This window comes from Sardina pilchardus, chromosome 1 (genome assembly GCF_963854185.1).
Source record: "Sardina pilchardus chromosome 1, fSarPil1.1, whole genome shotgun sequence".
NCBI classification, from domain to species: domain Eukaryota; kingdom Metazoa; phylum Chordata; class Actinopteri; order Clupeiformes; family Clupeidae; genus Sardina; species Sardina pilchardus.
Window position 1 is genome coordinate 5,333,697 of NC_084994.1, and position 23,805 is coordinate 5,357,501.

General features: G+C 39.6%; 1 protein-coding gene across 1 annotated transcript in view; it reads left to right on the plus strand.

The window, feature by feature from the left end:
* LOC134078372 (zinc finger protein OZF-like) overlaps positions 1-18,563 on the plus strand; it is a gene marked incomplete at its 3' end in the record, with an annotated part of 28,642 nt that extends 10,079 nt beyond the window's left edge. Inside the window, exons 2-3 of the mRNA XM_062534310.1 lie at positions 16,678-17,643; positions 18,148-18,563. Of these exons, the coding sequence (XP_062390294.1) occupies positions 16,678-17,643; positions 18,148-18,563 (1,382 nt within the window). The remainder of the gene's footprint in view (positions 1-16,677; positions 17,644-18,147) is intronic.
* Positions 18,564-23,805: the final 5,242 nt, after the last annotated feature.

The following is a 23,805-nucleotide window of genomic DNA, read 5'->3' on the forward strand; positions in this document are numbered from 1 at the left end:
TGTTGCTGTTGTTTTAGAAATCCCAACGTGATTTCCATGCTTTGGAAAGTTTTTTAGGTGGTAGTGAAAAAGAGTTTAATAGTTCAAAATAAAGGTGAATTTTGAACTAAGGCTCAAAACGTGAGTGATTGATACAAAACACATGCACATTAGGCCAGGGGTCTTCAACCTTTTTCAGCCCAAGGACCCCTTGGCTGCGAGAGAGACTGAGCACGGACCCCCACACCTGGCCTACCTCAAATCATGCGTATCATTTGAATTGCAGTCATTAGTGCCTACATGCATGCACGTACGTGCACGCACACACACGAACGCACACATTCTAAACATAAGTTATTATTAACAGGGGGGTAACTGCTTTATACAACTTGTTTCTGATAATTCTTTACATAGTGTTGCATAAACTCGCCCTATAATAGAATGAATGTCACAAGGGTCAACTAAGGTGGATATGTAAGGGATAATCAACGACGCGCCGTGAGTTTCTAGGAAAATAATGCACGTTCGAAGTGTTAATAAGGTCCCGACGCCGCAGGCATTATTGCAGTGCATTATTTTCCTATAAATGCACTGCCCGGAGTTGATTATCCCGTTTATACCACTGCTACTATCTTTTTCGTTTATATTGCCGCTGTCTTAGATACAACGTTGCTGTGTTTACCGTTACATTCACATTGGCGAATTAATATTCAAGTGTCAGAAGCTCCGCTTTAACCCTCTCTGGTGGTAGGCTATAAATTCAGCTAAATTCAGGCTAAGCTTCATTAACTCAACCTGATACAGACAGAGAGCCTGTTCAACTTGTGTAAATATAACTTCTCTTACACAAGGAAACACAAACACACGAGATTATCGTTATCGTTTCATTTTGATGGTATGACATCGCAGACAACGTTGGATTAATGAATTCAAGCAGAACGCCTTGACGTGCAAACGCAGGCTCTCATTTAAAAAAAATGAAAGCAAAACATCACACAGAACAACTAAGCTACCCCGCAAAGTTCAGGGTCCATCTGTCCCGACATTAAGCAAACGAATCAAACATGCGAGACGTAATTTATCTCCCAGAATGAAAAGAACGAGTTTGTTAATGGTCAGATGCCGCTGAAAACGAAGATTTAACTAAAACGCACGGGGGGGAAAGTGTTCCATTGGTTAGCAGAATGTTACAGGGATCACATTATCACATGCATGATTCATGGCATAGGCTACAATGTGTTATTTAAAAACGAATATGAAGCGATTTTCATTGAACGTTAACTTTAACAAATGTTATTTTTTGGAAGAGAAAAAATTGCTTCAGACGAAATATTTTCGCGGACCTTCTGCAGTAGGCTACCTCCACGGACCCCCGGTTGAATACCCGTGCATTAGGCTATAGGCCTAGCACACAAGTTGAAATAATGTGTGTAGGTAAATGTGTTGGCCTAATGTAACGTTATTGTTATTTAACTTGACAAATGTGTACACTATGTTATAGATATGAATGGGAATTGCTTATGACAAAGGGGTTTAGGCCACGGATGAGGATTTTTCTGGGGGCGTTCATATCTGTGTTGGGGTGGGGGTGGTGTGGGTGGTGTGAGGGTGGGACGATATTTGTTTGGATGTCTTCACCAACGTCCGCTTCAGGAGGTTAACTATTGGGTGTTGTAAAAAGTTGTTACTATTTCATTGCAGTTGGAGAGTTTAACGTCGGATTTGGTTACTGGTTTTGTTGATCAGCGGGCGAATTGCGGTGTGCGGCTTAAAAACTTATTTGAACGGAATTAAGTAATTTGATTTTTTGGGGGTTAATTTAAGCGATTTTTAAGAACAGCGGTCTAGTTGCACAGTGCACCTTGAAAAGGGTTGCTAATCTCAATTCAGTTGGACCATTTTGGATTATTTTCTTTGAAGAGCAGCAGGCGTGTTGCAGACTGAAGATATGCCGAAAAAGAGGTGCCATAATATGAGGCGCGCTGGCTTCAACAATCAAAGTAAGAATTTGGGATTTTGTCCTTTGGCATGTGTGTGCAGTCGTCATCCTCCCAGCGGGATTAAGCATGGTTTAAAGTTGAGAGATTCCAAGTCTAAACCCGATTTTTTAACTAGCCTACGTTGTGCTGTTGCTGGTGTTGTGAGGAGTTGCTTAGATGCAGTTTGTGCATGGAAAGGCCGTGACATAGACAACATATGTATAGAAAGCGAGAAGTTGATTGAGTGTAATACTGGCGAACAAACAGTTGTAGGAAAGATGATGACTTTTGACGGGAAACACCGGTTGTTTGATTGTGCTGTGAAAGTGCGATGTGATGGCTTGCATTGTGGTACAATTTCTAAATTTGGTGAACACAATGCCTTGTACGAGAGTGTACAGGAGAAACTTTTGTGCAATGACTCTTGCATACTAAATATCGGAGGTCAGGTGTGTGCGATAGTGCAGCATAATGATTACCTGGTGGTGTTGGATTTCAACAATCGTGATGAGGAAGGTGTAATATCGGAAATGGGTACAAGCGTGGTTGTGTTTAATACCAATTTTCACGATTTGATGTATCACTTGGACAAGTTGGTTTTATCGATTAAAGCCAGATCTTTCACCGTGGTCGGTATTCAGGTTGACACTGAAGAGTTGCAAGCGCCTATTAATCAAACAGTAGATGTGGCTGTTGTTGAGATTCAAAATGTTGATGTTGTTGATGGCCGTTGCGATTTGACCATACTAACAAGCAAAACTTCTGCATGCGTAGATAGTCCTATTATGGGGTGTAGACAGGCAGTTGTTGGTGATGCACAGGTGAAGTGTGCAAAAACGTATGCACAGGTTTGTGTAAAGCCTGTAGTTACAGCTAAAGCGCCAGCGTGTATGGATAAACGTACGAGTTGCAGACAGGAGGTTGTCGGTGATTCACAGGTGAATTGCGCAGGATCCTATGCGCAGGGTTGTGGGAAGCGTTCTTCGCCGGTAATCAGCAGGCCAATTGACTGCATTGTTGATAATGATGTATGTGTAATTGAAGATGTTGTTGAGTGTGTGAGCGAATCGTCTTCAGATACAAGATATTTCAACCCCATTCCATCACCTTTGGCTTTGGTATTATGCGGGGAATTAAAGATACATTTTACTGGCAATTCTGATGTACAGTATGTCAACAAGACATTTCTTGGTGAGCCGCGTAAAATAACAAAGATGGATGGCGATGGCAATTGTTTTTTCCGCGGTGTGAGTTATTCCATAAGCGGGTCACAGCAGCACCACGCAATATTGCGAGAGGGTGTATTAGACTATATGATGTCACACGAAGACCAGTGCATTTTGGATAGAGGGTCACGCTCAGTTGCAGATTACATTACAAGGAGCGGTATGAGGAATCTCGGCTCATGGGCAACGGAGGTAGAAATGCACATGATGGCTCAGTTTTTGAACGTGGATATTTACACGTTTAGTAATAAGCAATGGTTGAAATTCAGATGTCTGAACAGTACACAGTTCACTCCAGGCATTTACCTAGACCATTTTAGAGGTTGTCACTATGATGTCGTTGATTCTGTTCAAGTTGCAAGCAGAAGTGTTCTTGACACTGTACCGTCTAGTGTTAAACCTCAGTTACCTGTAATTGTGCAAGAGAGTCATGTGGTTTCTGATAATGACGCGCGTTTGTCTGAAGATGACGTTGAGTTTGTGAGTGAAGTGCTCGCGGATACAAAGACTTCCAATCTGTTCCCATCAGATTTAGCAGCACTAATGTCTGACAAAGGACAGGGAACTTTGACGGTAGATGATGAGGACGTTGTTGATAAACGTTTTGTCAGTGAAACTGAAATGTCCAGTGTAATCTTCAAAGACATCCATGTGGTCTCTGATTATGATGTACCTTTGTTTGAAAATGACGTAGAGTTTGTAAGTGAATTGTGCGCAGATACAAAGGCTTTTAATCCGTTACAATCACGTTTAGCAGTACCAGTGTTTGAGAAAAAACAGGGACATGATGGTTGTGATGTTGACAAACGTTCTGTCAGTGAAACGGACAGGCACAGTGAATGGTTTGAGGCTGAAGTGCATCAGGATGTTGTTGAGATAAGTAACAACTTGAAAAAGTGTGTTGTGGAAGTGCACAGCAGCATTACAGATATGCAGCATGATGCACCAGGCTTAAAGTCAGAAAATGAATGCGTTGAATTTGTACATAGTAGTTCAATTACTACAAAAGAAGAGCATGGAAATGAACAAATAGAAATGAATATTGATGTTTCCAAACCATTAGATAATGAACAATTTAATCCTATATGTACAGTCATTGCAGAAAGTTTGTGTGAAAGACTTAAGCTTGAGCATAACACACAGGCCATACCATCTACGTCAGTTTCAGTACCTTTAGGAGATCCTTGTGATACTAAGGCTATGATTTCAGATGGCAATGGGTTTTTCAGAGCAATTAGTGATGTTTTAACTGGTTCTCAAGCAAGTCATAGGAAATTGCGCCTTGCTGTTGTGAAGTATATGAAAGATAATCCCACTTTCTGTCATACATTGTTAGAGGGAAACCACAACAATGTGGTTGAATATATTAACACATCTAGAATGAATTATGTTAAAAGTGAAGCAACAAGTGTTGAGATTCAAGTGATGTGCGAGTTATTGCAAGTGCCAATTCATATTTTTAATGGTGAAACGTGGGTTGCATATAGCTGTCTTCATCAAACAAACATTGCAAGTGGTGTATATGTGAGTCATTCAAATATGCAGTATGGAGTAGTGATTTGTGTTAAAGCTGTGGACAAAGCAGGGTGTCTTATGGCTTGTCAAAAAGAAGTTAACACAATTGATAGGATAGGATGTATTACACGGCGAAAACGCTCTTTTGAAGAAATGTCTTGTGAGGTGTTTAATATCACAGATAGCAGTTGTGGTAAAGATCAAGATTTTGTTAAATCTCCTGAATGTAAAAGGACAAGAAGGAGATGTGAAGAACAATTATCAAGGTCAATGTCGTCATTAAAGAACAAAGTTATTTCTTCAGAAAAGGTTAAATATCAGACTAATGAGCAATACAGAAATTGTGTGAAGGAAAAAGCACGTAACTATTACCATAGATATGCTAACGTAAAGTTGAGGAAAGCACAGCAATCTAGGCTGAATTACTCCTTTAATGAACAATATAGAACATCCAAAAAGCAGTCAGTCTTAAAGAGATACCAGGAAAATGCAGAGGTAAGATGCGCTGTTAAAGAGGTAAGTAGAGAAATAAGAAAGAATAAATACTGTGAAGATGAAGAATACAGGCTTAACGAAAAGAAAGCAAGTATGCTAAAGTATAAAGACAATGCACAGTTCCGGGCTGAAGTGAAAAATGCAAGTAAGCAAAAGTATGAGAAAAATGCACAGTTCCGTGATAAAGTGAAGAATGCAAGTATTGCAAAATATGCTTTAAATAAAGAATTGAAGCAATATTTGTATGTTGAAAATAAGAAAAGGAAATACAAACACATGGTTAAACAAGAACAGTTTGATTTAGTTATGGTCAATTTCCTGGATAAAGTGAAAGATGGGCCAAGTTATGTGTGTTGTGTGTGTCAGCGATTGCTTTTCAAAGATCAGGTGAAACATTGTAATGAAAACACATATACCAAATCTACATGTGAGCAGCATGTTGCTACAAAATGCATAACCAAAGATTACTTGCACACTTGCAATTCTTCTTGTAGTGTGGATTGTAAATGGATGGGTACACATAGGTGTGAATTGTGGATATGTCATAGTTGTCATTCTAAATTAAACAAAAATCAAATTCCTGTAGAAAGTGTGCACAATAACCTGGTTCTATCAAATGTCCCCAGTGAGCTGAGTAGTTTGAATTCTTTAGAACAACATTTAATTGCTTTACATATCCCTTTTATGAAACTGTTGGCATTACCTAAAGGTGGGCAAAATGGTGTGCATGGTCCAGTAACTTGTGTCCCTGCAAACATAGTTGAAACCACAAATGTTTTGCCAAGAACAGATATGGAAAACTCACTTTTACCTATTAAATTGAAAAGAAAACTAACGTATAAAGGACATTACAAATATGAGTTTGTGAATTCTACAAATGTATTAAATGCATTTAGGTTTTTGAAACAAAACAACAAATATTATGCAGACATTGATTTTAATAATGATTGGATAAATGCGTTTGCACAACAAACAGATAGTAATGTTCATATAGACCAGCCGTCAGCAGGCAATGAGGGAACTGAAGATGAGCTACTACATGATAGACAGCAGTATTGTATGTTTATGGATACATGTTTGCAGCCGGTGGATATTGGCCAAGAGGTTTTGGATCATTACTTGGATAAAATTTTGCATCTAGCGCCAGGTGAAGGTAACTCTCCCATCAAAATGTTAATGGATAGAGCTAATGAAGCAAAATGTTTTCCTGCGTTGTTTCCAGATGGGTTGCATACATACCATGACAAAAGAGAAACACGAATAACTTTGTCCAGATATTTCAACATGAGAGTTTTAAATGCAGATACCAGGTTTGCTAAAAATGTTGAGTATATTTTTTATGCTCAGTATTTATCTGAGATACAACAAGTTGTATCTAATGTGTCCATAGCATTAAGAAAAGGAAAACAACACCATAATCCAGCAATTGTTGATTCTAATCTGTTGAAAGATGAGGGAAGTTTACAGTCTCTGCTTCAAAATGATGAGGGTTATAGGTTTTTAAAACCCATTCGTGGTACACCCGCTTTCTGGCAGGCTGCGCAAAAGGATTTGTTTGCATTAATACGGCAATTAGGAATTCCAACCTGGTTCTGCTCATTTTCATCTGCTGATATGCGATGGACAAATTTGCTGACAACTCTTTTGCTACAAGAAGGCAGGCATGAAACTCTTGAGGAATTGCAATGGGCAGATAAGTGTGAGTTATTGCGCAAAAATCCAGTCACTGCAGCACGAATGTTTGACCACAGATGGCATTGCTTTTTGAGAGGTGTGCTTATGTCACCAGCAAATCCAATTGGCAAAATTGTGGATTACTTTTATAGAGTTGAGTTCCAACAACGTGGATCTCCACATGTTCATTGTCTGTTTTGGATTGAGAATGCCCCTCAGATAGACAAACAATCAGACGAGGAGGTTACTGCTTTTGTTGACAAGTATATTACATGTGAGTTGGATTCTGAAGATGCAGAGTTATATGACGTAGCATCAGCTGTCCAACAGCATAGCAAGAAGCATTCAAAGACTTGCAAAAAGAAAGGTACAACTTGTAGATTTAATTTCCCAAAACCTCCATCTGCACGTACTTTCATCACCCATAAGAAGGATGAAGACATGAACATCAACACATGCAAATGTCAGCAACCAGATGTATGTCAATGCCCTAAGATTGTTGTTGCAAACAGAAAATGTCAATGTGATATATCTAGTAAATGTGATTGTCCTATTAACAATGACTATAAAATGGAGAAAAAAAGGGCACAAGAAATTTTATCATCTGTTAAAGATGCTATAGAAAACAGTGATAACAACTTCACCTCAATTGATTCATTATTTGAGGGTTTAGGTTTAACCCAAGACATATTTGAAACAGCATATGCAGTTCATGGAAATAAAACCCAAGTTGTTTTGAAAAGGCAACCACAACATGTGTGGGTAAATCAATACAACAAGTTCCTTTTGAAATGTTGGAATGCCAATATGGATATTCAATATGTTGTGGATGCATACGCTTGTATTGTGTACATAATATCTTACATATCTAAGGCAGAAAGAGAGATGGGTTTGCTCCTAAGTAATGCTCAAAGGGAAGCTAAAAAAGAATTCAACCTTGATGCAAAAAGTGCACTTAAGAAGATAGGCAGTGTGTACTTGCATAATCGTGATGTAAGTGCACAGGAAGCAGTTTACCGCCTAACAAATCTGCATTTGAAGGAATGTTCACGTAAAGTGATGTTCATCCCCACAGGTGACAATGTTGTTAAAATGAGTCTTCCTTTAGCTGTTCTACAATCACGAGCTGATAGTGGACCTGTGTCAACTAATGACATGTGGATGACGAGCATCATAGATAGGTATAAGAGTAGACCTGATGACCGGTTATTTGAGGACATGCCTTTAGCAACATTTGTATCTGAGTATAGGGTCCTTTCTACCACTGAAAAATGTAGGAACAAAATTCAATTGAAAAATAGTTTGGGCTATGTTGTTCGTAGAACCCGTACAAAACCTGCTGTTATACGGTACGCAGGTTTCTCTGAAACCAAAAGCCCAGAACTTTTCCACCAAACCAGTCTACAACTTTTTCTACCATATAGACAAGACGTACAACTTAAACCACCAGGATTCAACAGTTTTGAGGAATTTTACAAGCTTGGTCATGTGTGTCTTTCTGATGGCATGTTAAGGTCTGTTAAAACTCTGGTAGATCAAATAAAAAGTCAATTTGAAGTGGATATGGACATATTGCAATCAGCTGAGCAACAGCTAGAAAATGCTGTTTTAGAAGATGCATGGGGTCAACTATGCCCTGAACTAGAAATTGATAGGTTAGAATGCCAAATGGAAAGTAAAAATGAGGGACAAATGGTAAATGACCCAGTAGATTCTATTGCAGACTTAGAAAATAACTGTTCACCACATTTTCTTCTTCAAAACCAAACAAAATCTCTAGTTCGAGCAGAGGGTTTAGCATTAATTAGGTCACTGAACACAACACAGCTGTCCATATTTTACAAGATACGTCAATGGTGTTTAGAGAAAGTGCAGGGAAAACAACCGCCTCCTGTTCATGTCTTCATTACAGGTGGAGCAGGCACTGGGAAAACCCATTTGATCAAAGCAATTCAGTATGAATGCAATCGTATTTTGTGTCAACAAAACAAAAATCCAGATGATTTGTGTGTTTTACTAACTGCTCCCACAGGTATAGCTGCCTACAATTTAAAAGCCACAACCATTCATAGTGCATTTTGTATAGGGACAGATGTAAAATTGCCATACACCCCTCTTGGTGAGGAAAAACTTAATACACTAAGAGCAACTTTAGGCAATGTAAAGTTGTTGGTCATTGATGAGGTGTCCATGGTTGACCATAAATTATTAGCTTATGTACACGGTAGACTCAGACAAATAAAACAGTCTGGTACAACAGACCCATTTGGAAATGTTAGCGTGATTGCTGTAGGAGACCTATATCAGCTAAGTCCAGTTAGAGGTACACCATTACATATGGACACAACAAATGTTAATTTCTGGAATAGTCTTTTTTCTGTTGTTGAATTACATACTGTCGTTCGTCAAAAAGATACAGAGTTTGCAGAACTGTTAAATCGGCTGCGAACACGAGTTAAAACCAATGCCATTCTTCCAAAAGACATTGTGCTTTTACAAAGTCGTGAAACAGGTGAGGAGAGTTCAGCTCTGCATATATTCTCTACAAATGCTCAAGTACAGGAATATAACTTGCAACAGCTATGTAAACATTGTAAGGAATATGTTTCTATTAAAGCTCAAGACTATGTTAAAAACCACAAAACGGGTAAGACAATGTTGAAACAAGGGCAACATTCTTCAGTTCGTCAGACAAATTTATTGGAAGACTTATGCATAGGTGAAGGTGCACGTGTCATGTTGATTAAAAACATTGATGTGTCAGATGGTTTAGTTAATGGTGTTTGTGGTTCAGTGGTGCATGTAGCTATACAGCCTGGAAGTCAATTCCCTACCTCTGTATATGTTAAATTTGATGATGATGACATAGGTATAAAAAGACGTAAACAATATATTTCAGATAACTCACAATTGCACATGGCTACACCTATCTTCCCTGAAGAAGAGCGAGTTGATTACAAAGGTGGATTGCGTCGGCAATTTCCATTGAGACTTGCATGGGCGATAACTGTACATAAAGTCCAAGGCTTAACACTCACTACGGCTGTGGTTTCATTGCACAAAATATTTGCACCTGGACAGGCATATGTAGCTTTGAGTAGAGTTACCTCTCTTGATGGTCTGATCATCAGTGATTTCACTGAAAAAGCTATTTATTGTAATCAGCACATATCCCAACACCTTGCAAGCATGCCAAAGTTTTTGTGTGATGACACTATTGAAAAACCTATGTCTAACTGCTTTTCCATTTATCTTTTAAATGTACAAAGTTTACATGCACATTTTCAAGACTTACAAGCAATTGTTGCATCATTACATCCTGATTGTGTCGCAATGACAGAAACATGGCTAGGTGACTCATTCAGCCCTGAAAAACTTTCCATAACAGAATATTCTTTTCATCACAAAACAAGACAATTGTCATATACTCATTCTAGCAGTGAATTTTATGACCTGGCCACACAACAACATGGTGGAGTTGGGATGTATTTGCACTCTGACAGATTGTGTCAATTTCCTACTTTTCCTATCTGTAATTTGGAATGTATAGTTCTACAAATCAAAAATCCTGACCTTGTGATAGTGGTTATCTACAGACCTCCATCATATAAATTGCGTAATTTCCAAAAACATGTCAAACACTTGATGGATGCGTTGACAGTGTTGAGTGATAACATAATTTTGTTGGGAGATTTTAATGTAGATATGAACAAACCTAATGATCACATTAAGTTCATGGAAACCAATAACTACACCCAACTGGTTTCAGGATCAACCACAGAAGCTGGTACATTGATAGACCATGTGTATATAAAAAATACATCCACATATAAAATATACACAAAAGTGATGCCTTTATATTTTTCAACGCATGAAGCTATTTTATGTACTGTAACACATTGATTCATATATTGACATGTCATTCATTTTTACTAAAATTGTCACTGCTTATATGTATACTATGCACAAAGAACTGAGTACTATGTGTTGTATCTTACCCGGCCTGTTGCGTGTCCAAGACCATGGAAACGTCAACAGATACAACATGTATTTCATCTGTGTCTTTGTGTATGTGTTAATATAAGCAACCTTAACTAATAAATCATAATTGTGTGACTCAACTGCATTCTGGATATTACATACCATTTCAAGCAAGCTTTTTTGTGAGGATGAGAACTGGACCTGACACAGTCAGTCCCTAGTTCAATCACAAAAGAGACTGTGTTGCCTTTCACAGAAATATACAAAATACAGTTGTTTCACAATCAATTTGGCTCTGTCAACCTATGACTTGATATGATCTATGCTACTTTAAATGAGCATCTTCTATTTCTGGTGTAACATTTTCGTTTAATTAATCCCACCAACAGTTTTCTTTTACATAAATGCATCAGCATGGCCATGATGGATAACTTTATTGTTATTAGAACATCTCACCACACAAATCCTTTCTCTTACCTCAAACCCATATGTCAACACATCTAACAACCACAACAGTTTTAACCATCATGCTTTTACATTAATGTTTAGATTTTCCCCAATGGCTAAAAAAAAGCAAAAGACACTGGTAGTGGTACTTTCACATTAGTGGAATGGGGTTCAACTCCCTGCAGTGTCCTTGCTCATAGCCATTACATATATATATATATATATATATATATATATATATATATATATATATATATATATATATATATATATATATATAAACAGTTGTAGAACACTCAACACATTACCACACAAACCTAACATTCCTAACTATATCTTACCAAAAATACACATTCTATGTTAACATGAACACTTGACATGACATTACATATAACCCTCATCCTCAACTTAAGTTGTCATCCTCAAGTTATGTTAACATCGTTATCAAACACTAAGGGCACATTGTCACAACGCAAGCTGTTCTATTATACAGTAAAAACTACAAACTAAACCACATACTCGAGTGGCTAATTACTTTTCTAAAACGCTTACTACAGTTATCTAGCAAGATTCCATGAACAAAAACCCAACAACGACAAATATTAAACATTCTTCAGCCAAGATAAGCTATCCCCGGCCTCTATGTCAATGATTGCCATGCAACAACGACATGCAGCCACTCTAACTATTGTGCTAGTTTGGATAGCGCGTTTCTACGAAAGCTAATGCGCCCTGTTTTTTCTACCTATAAAAAATAAGTGACTCATGACTTAAGCTACAAACTCATAACGATCCGGGTGTAACTGAAACTTGTTGTAAGTCATAGGTGAAATGCACGTAACTTGTACAGAAACTCCAAAATATCTTCCAAAGGGGGGGGATTTAAATATGGGAAACATGACGCAGACTCCCTCGTTACCACAACGGTGGTTTCTCGTGACACAACCAAGACAATGGCCCTACTTCCAGTCTCCTAGTTCTAGTCAAAACAAAACTTTTCTCTATTATCGTTGCTTGTCTGTGATGGCAATAAAACTCACGTTCGAACACAGAACACATTATTTCACTTGACTTTATTTCATTTGACTGACATTGACAGTACCTAGCTAGCACAGGCCTACATAGAAAGTTAATGGGCTAAGGTTTGCAAGCTAGATAGGACTGTGGTTAAACGTGTATTGTTGTAAACTAACCTGAAATAACATAAAAACGGCTCTATTGTCATTGCTTGTGTATGATACAAATAAAACACGCTTTCGGACATAAACCATTCAATTCAGCATGTTACCCGACCTAACTAGCCAACGTTTGCACAGTAATGGGAAGTGATGTTCGCTAGCTAGTGATTTTGTACACACAAACTAACAAGCTGTTTGCAGCTCCTTACGCGTGGTCTGAAGCAGTCGTAACTTTTTTTGTTCAATTACGTTAAACAGACTTGCGCATCATTTGACTTACAAGCGCATCTTTTTTAGGATTGGCTTACGATATGCGTAAGGTCTGAGACCAGCTAATGTGTGCTTCGAGTTATCGTCAATTAGGTAAAAGCAGGAGATGAGCGCTTCACTGATGAAACCGAATCAAAGAGACATTTTGCAAAGTGGTGTTTTTGCAACTTAAGTGTAGAAATTCAGCAAAACTGTTACCTTACTTTCAAAAACAACTCCGTGGGGAAAAGGTCTAAACGACCACACTGCATCCACGAGAACAACAAGTCATAACTTTATGTATATTCCCTGTTCGTCGTCATTGGCTGGATTCATGCTGACGTACACATCACGTGGTGTAGTGGTCGGGATAGTGTTTTGACCACAGCATGTCAAATGCAGTTAGTGAGACAGACGTTTTACAGACAAGGTAAAGGAGTTTCATTCGTTACAACATCAAACAAATAAACTTATCTTAACTAATAGTTTTCTGTTAATGTCAACATTGCAACATAGGTTAGTATGATTAGGCTATTAGTATTTGTAAACTCCTCTCATAATACTTATGTCAATCATGATCATTAATGTGCGATTGAGTGACACAATCAACACCACATTAAGCAACATCAAAACTTTGTATTTGACTGTCACTACAAACACACTAACTAATACTCCATTACATTGCATCCACATGAATTACTGTTTTCTGCCTATACCACCACTTCATGTGTCTTTTATAAGACACCTGGAATCAAACCGTCGCCATTTCAATATACTTTTGAAATTCAAAAATCTGTTCGCAATTCCTCTCAAGCAACCCCTCAAGATCATTTTAGTGCTTATATGACATGATTTCGATACACTGTCTAGGAGAAGTGTTTCAAAATATGTGATGTGCAAAAATCCTAATCCTAACTCATTCTTCTAAGATTCACTATACAATTTAAAACTAGTCGGGGATCTAACCGGCAACCCTACAATTACAAGCCCCAAGCCCTAGCCAGTAGGCCACGGCTGCCCCAAGACTGTGTGTGTGTGTGTGTGTGTGTGTGTGTGTGTGTGTGTGTGTGTGTGTGTGTGTGTGTGTGTGTGTGTGTGTGTGTGTGTGTGTGTGTGTGTGTGTGTGTGTGTGTGTGTGTGTGTGTGTTGTAGCAAGCGGGGGAGGAGAGAGAGACATCCAGCTGGGAGAGAGGGGAAAGTGTGAAGAACTGTGGGGGGAAGGAAAGAGACAAGGAGGAGGAGAGTGGGTGAGCCACAGTGAGGGAGCAAGTAATGTAACACGCGCGGGCAGCAAGGAGCGGATAGGAGAGACCATAGTCATATGAAAACCTAAATAACTCACTTTCTGTTAATGTGGTTTACGTCAAAATTGCAGCATAGGTTGATATGATTATCATTATTCATCAACTCGCTTCAAAATATTTTAGCTGAAACTGTGTCCACCACAATCATTAATGCGCTTTTAAAAAACACAAAAAACACCAAATTCAAAACTTTGTATATGACTGTCACTACAAACACACTAACTAATACTCCATCAAATTTCATCCAAATTAGTCACTGTTTTCTGCCTATAACACCAACTTTTTGTTTCTTTTATAAGACACCTAGATTCAAACCTTCGCCATTTCAATATACTTTTGAAATTCAAAAATCTGGTCGCAATTCCTCTCGGGCAACCCCTCAAGATCATTTTAGTGCTTAAATGACATGATTTCGATAAACCGTCTAGGAGAAGTGTTTCAAAATACATGACGTGCAAAAATCATAATCATAATCATAACTCAAATTCTTCTTAGATTCACTATATTGTTTAAATGTAAAAGTTGTTCAGATTCATAAAACACACATGTCTACCAAATTTAGTTCATTTTCGTGTATGTATGTGTCAACCACAACAGACAACACGCTAGGTGGCGCTATACTGCCCCTGAGCCACACCCTAGGCCAGAGCTTTGGTTCTGAGTAGCGTTACCAATTCCACACGTAGCTGCCAAATTTCAAGAGTTTTAGAGCATGCCAAGTTGGTGAAAAAAGGAGTTAGGTAAGACGGAAAAAACTATAATAATAATCTGAGCAAAAACAATAGGGCCTTGCACCTACGGTGCAGCCACTTTCAGTGGCCGCACCTCGGTGCTCGGGCCCTAAATATAGCCGCAAGCGGCGATGGCGGGCCCGAGCACCTGCGGTGCGGAGACCTGTGACATTTCGGAATCTAACAAAGCAGCATGTGCGTGTTGGTGGGCATGTGCATGAGCAACACACATACCAACCAAATTTGGTCAATTTTCCTGAATGTATGTGTCAACCACAACAGACAACACGCTAGGTGGCGCTATAGAGTCCCTAAGCCACACCCTCGGCCAGAGCTCTGTCTCTGAATAACTATAGCAATAACACACATGCCCAACAAATTTGGTTAATTTGGGTGAATGTACGTGTCAAACAAAACAGACAATGTGCTAGGTGGCGTTATAGAGTCCCTAAGCCACACCCTAGGGCAGAGCTCTATCTCTGACTATCCATAGCAATAACGCACAAGCCCACCAAATTTGGTTCATTTTCGTAAATGTGTGTGTCAACCACAACAGACAATGCGCTAGGTGGCGTTATACAGTCCCGAAGACACCCTTGGCCAGAGTGCTGTCTCTGAATAGCTATAGCAATAACACATATGCCAACCAAATTTGGTTCATTTTTGTGAATGTATGTGTCAACCACAACAGACAATGCACTAGGTGGCGCTATAGAGTCCTTAAGCCACACCCGAGGCCAGAGCTCTGTCTCTGAATAACTATAGCAATAACACACATGCCCACAAAATTTGGTTCATTTTCGTGAATGTTTATGTCAACCACAACAGACAACGCACTAGGTGGCGCTATAGAGTCCCTATGCCACACCCTCTGCCAAAGCTCTGTCTCTGACTAGCCATAGCAATAACACACAAGTCCACCAAATTCGGTTCATTTTGGTGAATGTACGTGTCAACCACAAAAGATAACGTGCTTCTAGGTGGCGCTATAGAGTCCCAAAGCCACACCTTAGGCCAGAGCTCTGTCTCTGACTAGCAGAAGCAATTCCACATGTAGCTGCCAAATTAAATCCAATTCATAACCTTTTTTCTGCCTATAACACCAACTTCCTGTTTCTTAATAAAACGCCATAATTCAAACCTTCGCCATTTCGATATACTTTTGAAATTCAAAAATCTGGTCGCAAATCCTCTCGGGCAACCCCTCAAGATCATTTTAGTGCTTATATGACATGATTTCGATAAACCGTCTAGGAGAAGTGTTTCAAAATACATGATGTGCAAAAATCATAATCATAATCATAACTCAAATATGTTTAAGATTCACTATGTAGTGTAAATGTAAAAGGTGTTCAGATTCATGCAACACATCTGCCTACCAAATTTGGTTCATTTTCGTGCATGCACGTATCAACCACAACAGACAGCGCGGTAGGTGGCGCTATAGAGTCCCTGGGCCACACCCTTGGCCAGAGCTCTGTCTCTGAGTAGCGTTACCAATTCCACATCTAACTGCCAAGTTTCAAGAGTTTTAGAGCATGCCAAGTTGGTGAAAAAAGGCCAAACATGACCTGTAAGAGGATTCCACAGACATAATAATAATAATAATAATAATAATCTGAGCAGAAGCAATAGGGCCTTGCACCTACGGTGCAGCCGCTGCTACAGCGGCCGCACCTCGGTGCTCGGGCCCTAATAATAATAATAATAATCTGTACAAAAACAATAGGGCCTTGCACCTACGGTGCAGCCACTTTCAGTGGCCGCACCTCGGTGCTCGGGCCCTAATAATAATAATAATCTGAGCAAAAACAATAGGGCCTTGCACCTACGGTGCAGCCACTTTCAGTGGCCGCACCTCGGTGCTCGGGCCCTAAATATAGTAATGTGTTTTAAAAAGTTTTATTGTCTTTCTTTAGCAAATCATCAAGAAATCAACACAGATAAGATGAGATGTGCTGGGGAGATGGAAGGTCATCATAGTAAACATGGAAAGAGCTTTCATAAGAGGAATCACCTGAAGTCACACCAGACCATCCACACAGGAGAACAGCCGTATCAGTGCACTACATGTGGGAAGAGTTTCAAGACAAAGGCGAAGGTCACCATCCATCAGCGCACACATACTGGAGAAAAGCCATATCAGTGCACTGACTGTGGAAACACTTTTAGTCGTAGATCTAGCCTCAAGACACACCAGAGGATCCATACTGGTGAAAAGCCATATCAGTGCACTACCTGTGGGAAGAGATTCAGGGAGAGCAGTTCTCTTACTAAACATAAGCGCACACATACAGGAGAAAAGCCATATCAGTGCACTACATGTGGGAAAAGTTTCAGGACTAAGATAGAGGTCACCTTTCATCAGCCCACACATACAGGAGAAAAACCATATCAGTGCACTGACTGTGGGAAGGGTTTTAGTCAAATGAGCAATCTCAAGAAACACCAGAGTATCCACACAGGAGAAAAGCCATATCAGTGCACTACATGTGGGAAGAGTTTCAGGACTAAGATAGAGGTCACCATACATCAGCACACACATACAGGAGAAAAGCCATATCAGTGCACTACATGTGGGAAGAGTTTCAAGACTAAGAGAGAGGTCACCATCCATCAGCGCACACATACTGGAGAAAAGCCATATCAGTGCACTGACTGTGGAAAGGTTTTTAGTCAAACATCTAGCCTGAAGGCACACCAGACCATCCACACAGAAGAAAAGCCATATCAGTGCACTACATGTGGGAAGAGTTTCAAGACAAAGGTGAAGGTCACCATCCATCAGCGCACACATACTGGAGAAAAGCCATATCAGTGCACTGACTGTGGAAACACTTTTAGTCGTATATCTAACCTCAAGACACACCAGAGGATCCATACTGGTGAAAAGCCATATCAGTGCACTACATGTGGGAAGAGATACAGGGAGAGCGGTTCTCTTACTAAACATCAGCGCACACATACAGGAGAAAAGCCATATCAGTGCACTGACTGCGGAAAGGGTTTCAGTCAAATGAGCAGTCTCAAGACACACCAGATGACTCACACAGGAGAAAAGCCATATCAGTGCACTGACTGCGGAAAGAGTATTAGTCAAATGAGCAGTCTCAAGGCACACGAGAGTATCCATACAGGAGAAAAGCCATATCAGCGCACTACATGTGGGAAAAGTTTCAGGACTAAGATAGAGGTCACCTTACATCAGCACACACATACAGAAGAAAAGCCATATCAGTGCACTGACTGCGGAAAGGGTTTTAGTCAAATGAGCAGTCTCAAGGCACACCAGAGTATCCATACAGGACAAAAGCCATATCGGTGCATTACATGTGGGAAAAGTTTCAGGACTAAGAGAGAGGTGACCATCCATCAGCGCACACATACAGGAGAAAAACCATATCAGTGCACTGACTGTGGGAAGGGTTTTAGTCAAATGAGCAGTCTCAAGGCACACCAGAGTATCCACACTGGAGAAAAGCCATATCAGTGCACTACATGTGGGAAAAGTTTCAGGACTAAGATAGAGGTCACCTTCCATCAGCACACACATACAGGAGAAAAGCCATATCAGTGCACCGACTGTGGAAAGGGTTTTAGTCAAATGAGCCATCTCAAGAGACACCAGAGTATCCATACAGGAAAAAAGCCATATCAGTGCACTGACTGTGGAAAGGCTTTTACTTTAATGAGCAGTCTCAAGAGTCACCAGAGTATCCATACAGGGAAAAAGCCATATCAGTGCAAAACATGTGGGAAAAGTTTCAGGACTAAGACAGAGGTCACTGTCCATCAGCGCACACATACAAAAGATAAGCCATATCAGTGCACTGACTATGGAAAGGTTTTTACTTTAATGAGCTATCTCAAGAAACACCAGATGATCCATAGATTTTAGGACCCATCAGAATGACACATTAAATGATGAATTGACTAAAAGGTTTGCAGATGTATAACAGTTCAGGGTTTACTGATGAGTCACAGTTCAGGGTTTACTGATGAGTCACAGTTCAGGGTTTGCTGCATGAATCAGATCTCAGGATTTACCAGAGGGCACACGTATGCAATTAAGAGAAACTCACCATTTGATCTTAAAATGAAAATTATATTTTTTTCTAGAATTCATCAGAAATTATTGGAAAATCATAATGTTTTTGCTGTTGAACAATAAACTGAATGAACGCAAAATCAGAAGATAAATGACAGCAGAGATCCTGGAATAAACTACAACGCTCATGTCAGATTAACTTTCATCATGAAAGTTGCTTTGATAATAACTGAGTTTACCATTGTATATTAATGTCTTGAATACGTTCAACACTGCATGCATGTCCATGACAAGGTATCTCACCATGTTTTTTTTTTTTAAATAAACTTTGTTTTATCTGAAATGGCATTTTGCATAGAAAATTTTTTTAAAAGCGATTACTCACAAGATATCACTCACATACAAACACAAAATAGCAATTTTGGTGTTTTCAGTGTGGAAGAAATTAATATATTTCTACATCACAAACTGCAAAAGAACTATAATAGAGTGGTTTGATCATTCATTTTAAAATAAATGTACCCTTACAAAGGGTTTATGAATGCTTTGTAAGGAGCTCATTAATGACAAGAACACTTTTGTAATCAGTGGCAGTCGGTCTGCATCCTTTGAGGTAACTTGATCCATGTCCCCATGACGACCATCAAATGTGTAAACTATGATCAGGAACTTCCTTCCCCTAATTTCACAGTTAGATTTGAATCTAACCAAATGTTCTCCTATTTTTTTGTTCTTCTTTTTTAGGGAGGGGGGGGGGGTCGGGCATTAAAGCAGCTTGCTTAGGGCACTGATATGGCCAGCATTACTGTAGATGTAGGAAGCAGAAAGTGTAATTCTGATTTTTTGAAACATAAAAAGCACAAGTGTGTGCAGAGCAGAGTGAGTAACCTTGTCATTGGTATTCTAGCTGTCTGGGATCAATAGAAAGCACTTTGCAGGCCTACACAGTAATAGGTGTTAGCTACTATTGTGTTCTGGCCCCTGTGCTGAATTGCCTATTCCCTACCCACTGCAAACTGTGAGGGTTTTGGAATGTTAACTACACTGACAAAGGATTATGGGAAATAATTCCATATGTAGGAGCACCATTCACACATCTGATGGTCCTCAGGTGGGCATGACCAGAACTCTACCTGCAGGAATCAAACAAAGGAGCGTAGATGGGGGTGGAGATGGTCTTCAGGTGGGCATGACCAGAGATTCACACAGGAGGGCAGGTGGAGGTGGAGATGGTCTTCAGGTGGGCATGACCAGAGCTTCAAACAGGAGGGTAGGTGGGGGTGGGTGGAGGTACAAGCTGAAGAGGTCACTGAGGTCATGAAAGCTCCAGGGCTGTAGTGGAGACTGAACACAAGTAAGCACAGTTTATCCACCTCTACAATCTCTGAAGTAGAGTTTATCCACCTCTTATTAGAGTTTATCCACCTCTACAATCTCTGAAGTAGAGTGTACCCACCTTTTATTAGAGTTCATCCACCTCTGAAATAGCAGAGACAGAGTTTATGTCATGAATTTCAGGAGTGATTTTCACCTCAAATTAAGTGGAATTATCTCTGTAGAGAGCGCTAGGTAAGCATTTCCTTACTTAAAACAATACCAAATAGTTTTTTGACCTTAACATAAGATAATAGATTCGATTTCATTTTCTGCCGTGTACAACAATGCATGACCATCTCAATGACAAGGCATCTCACCATGTTTTTTCTCAGTTAATCTCAGAAATAGAGGTTATCCACTTTTAATTAGAGTTATCCACCTCTGAAATAGCAGAGACAGAGTTTATCCACCTTTTATTAGAGTTAATCCACCTCTGAAATAGCAGAGACAGAGTTTATGTCATGATTTTCAGGACTGATTTTCACATCTGGTGGCCATTTGTTGTATTGCATGTTTTTACGCACGCATCTTTGTTAGCTTCTATTCAATGTAATGCATTGCACCTGTGTCTTGTTGCCTCTGTCATGTGACCTGATCATCTGGTATTTAAGCGCTGCTCATGCCATGTCCTTTGCTCAGTCTTTGATTGACAAGTGATGTGTAACACTGCCAAGCTTTGCTACAGGAATACTCTTAGGTCCTTTTTTGCTCTCTAGACTCTTGAACTATGTTTTGGATTACTCTCTCTCTCTTGGATTACCCTCTCTCTCTTGGATTACCCTCTCTCTCTTGGATTACTCTCTCTCTCTTGGATTACCCCTTTAAGGATTACTGCTTGAATTTATTTTCTGCTCTTTTGGAGGAACTGAACTTTAAGGTATCGCTGTGAAATTGCCTATTTTGAGTTAATGTTTTGCCTTTTGGATTATCTTCTCCTTTGTTGAGCTTGTGTGATCTCCTGTATGTTTTGGGAAAACCCTCGCTTTGGAATAAAGAACAGTACTCAATCTCTGCACTAGTTTACATGTCACTGTTAGCTCAATAGGCAAGGAGTTAGGACTTGCATCCAACGGCTTGGGTTTGATTCCCGAGCATGATAGTTTATCCACCTCATATTAGAGTTTATCCACCTCTGAAATATCTGAAAAATACCTTTTTAAAAGTGTATTCAACAACTGCAACTTTTAACATTACATAATCACACTGTATTACCTACATTCACAATATGTACACTCATCAACAATGGAACCACTTAATACTTGGTATTGTTATAAACATTGAAGTATAACCTTCACTTTACCTCAGAAATCCAATACCTCATGGCACTGTCCACTTTACGGGGGTCACAGAATTCATAGTTTACCCACCTTTTATTGTACCACTACAGCACTGCATGTAAATGATTCTCAATGAAGCAATGACACAAGAGTTCATAAACATTCAACATATTTGGATTTTCTGGGATGCATGATTTCATGATGGGGTAATCTTCTTCTGATCTGGTCTTCACCACATTACCCATAAGGGGCTTTGTATTAAACGCCTGGAAGGAAACACGGCAGAAAATATGACACTCTACACTGATCACAACAGGAAATGTCACCAACATTTAGAATCCTAAAATCAACACCCAGAAAACACAGTCCAGATATCAGAGTATCAGGTAAAGGCCATTCATGAGACCAAGACCTCATGTAATAACTTGACTTGGTTACAGAGCAGGATTGCAATACTGTGGGATACTGTGCAATATCGAAAATTATACAACAATTGGGTTCTATGAAGCTGTTTCTTTGTTTCTGATTGGCCGAGAGACGTTCCATGAGTTATAATATCCTACGATAATCCACTCGGACTTTTTACAGCTAATAATAAATCACTCCGCGATACAATGTCAAGTTGTGAGGTGTAAAACGAACTGTCACGTTGCATCCAAGCTGAAATACAGACGCTCAGAACATAGAATATGACGGAGGTGGATATTAGCTAGTTGGATGGCATGTAGGCGAAGTAAAATAGTGATGTTTCAAAGCTAAAAGCATGTCCTAACCAGTGTTGGTCAAGTTACTTGGAAAAAGTAATTAGTTACTGATTACTGATTACTTGTCCAAGAAAGTAATCCTGTTACTTTACTGATTACTTTTTCCCAAAAGTAATTGGTTACTTTACAATTACTTTACTTAGTTACTTTTCAAAAACACACTAACTAGGCTACACAACCTGAATATGCTATAAAGCAATACACCTTTCAGCCTAATTTTATTCTTTCTGCATATTCCATCATATAAAATAGAATCAAATGCAGTGTTGTTTATAAACGAGTTCTGTGAACTATGAACTGCATGCAACACATTTGTAAATAAAGATCGTGAATTCGTTCAGATTATGTGAAATGAACAACGAGCGTCACTGCTGAGTTTCAATTAAACGTTGCGCAGTTAACCTGCATGTCACGCTCCAATCTTTCATCGATGCTGCGGATGTAACAGAGTACATGCTGCATTGTTGCAACGATACGGGCGCGCTGTCGGTGGTAAAATAAAAACAGTAAGTCCTGTGACAGCGGCCGCATTCTGCGCCACCCCTCACTTAATCATACATAGATTCTGTAGCCTATAATTAACCGAAGAGTCGGACCTCCGTCTGGCAAACCTCATAGGCTACCGCAGGGGTTATGTCTGAAAGCGACTATAGAGAACGCAGATGATACAGGCTCTATTATTTACGGACATTTTGCTCATTGTCTCGCAAAGACTCCGACGGTACAAACTTAATTATGTCCACCGAACACAAGTTGCCCGCCTCGTTTGAACGTCAAAGACCCCAATTTCGAATTTGAAAAGACATTTGAGTTGAAGCATCAGTCCAGAGTGAAAGCATAAGTCATCGAATGAAATGAAAGTAGAAAGAACAATAGAAGTGAAGTAAAGATAAGCAAAAGAAGTCCAAGTCCCGAACTATGGGAGAAGTTTAGGAAAACCCCAACTCATGTAGGCTGTTAAATGCAGCATGGTCATGCTCTCTCCCGCACTCTGTTGTCTCGTCTGTTGTTTACATCTCTCGCAATGCGTTGGACATTATACTGATTGTCAGACAGTCTCACAAAGCAATTAAAATCGCAGTTTAGTAACGCAGTAACGCAGCCTAAAGTAACGGTAATCTAATTACTGATTTTGCCATTGTAATCCCTTACTTTACTCGTTACTTGAAAAAAGTAATTGGATTACAGTAACGCGTTACTTCTAACGCGTTACTGCCCATCACTGGTCCTAACCAGACGCAATGCGAGCTAACGTTTATTAGGCTACATTGCTTGACAACGGGAGAGACAGAACTAACGACTGGCTTTTGGCCATAGCAACGTGCTTTTAGAACTAACGATTGGCCTTTGGCCATAGCAACCATCCATTTAGAACTAATGGCAGTTTGTCCTGCAGGTAATAGAAATTTGTGGCGGAGAGAAGTAGTTCTACAAACGAGACAGTTTTAGCGATTTAAACGTTTACATTATAACGTTGTTGCCTCCGGCCTCGAGGCTACGGCCGAACAACACCCGTGGGAATATCCAGCAACAACCCACTCCCACTCGTGCTATATTGCTTAAGTAATTACAGCAGCTTTT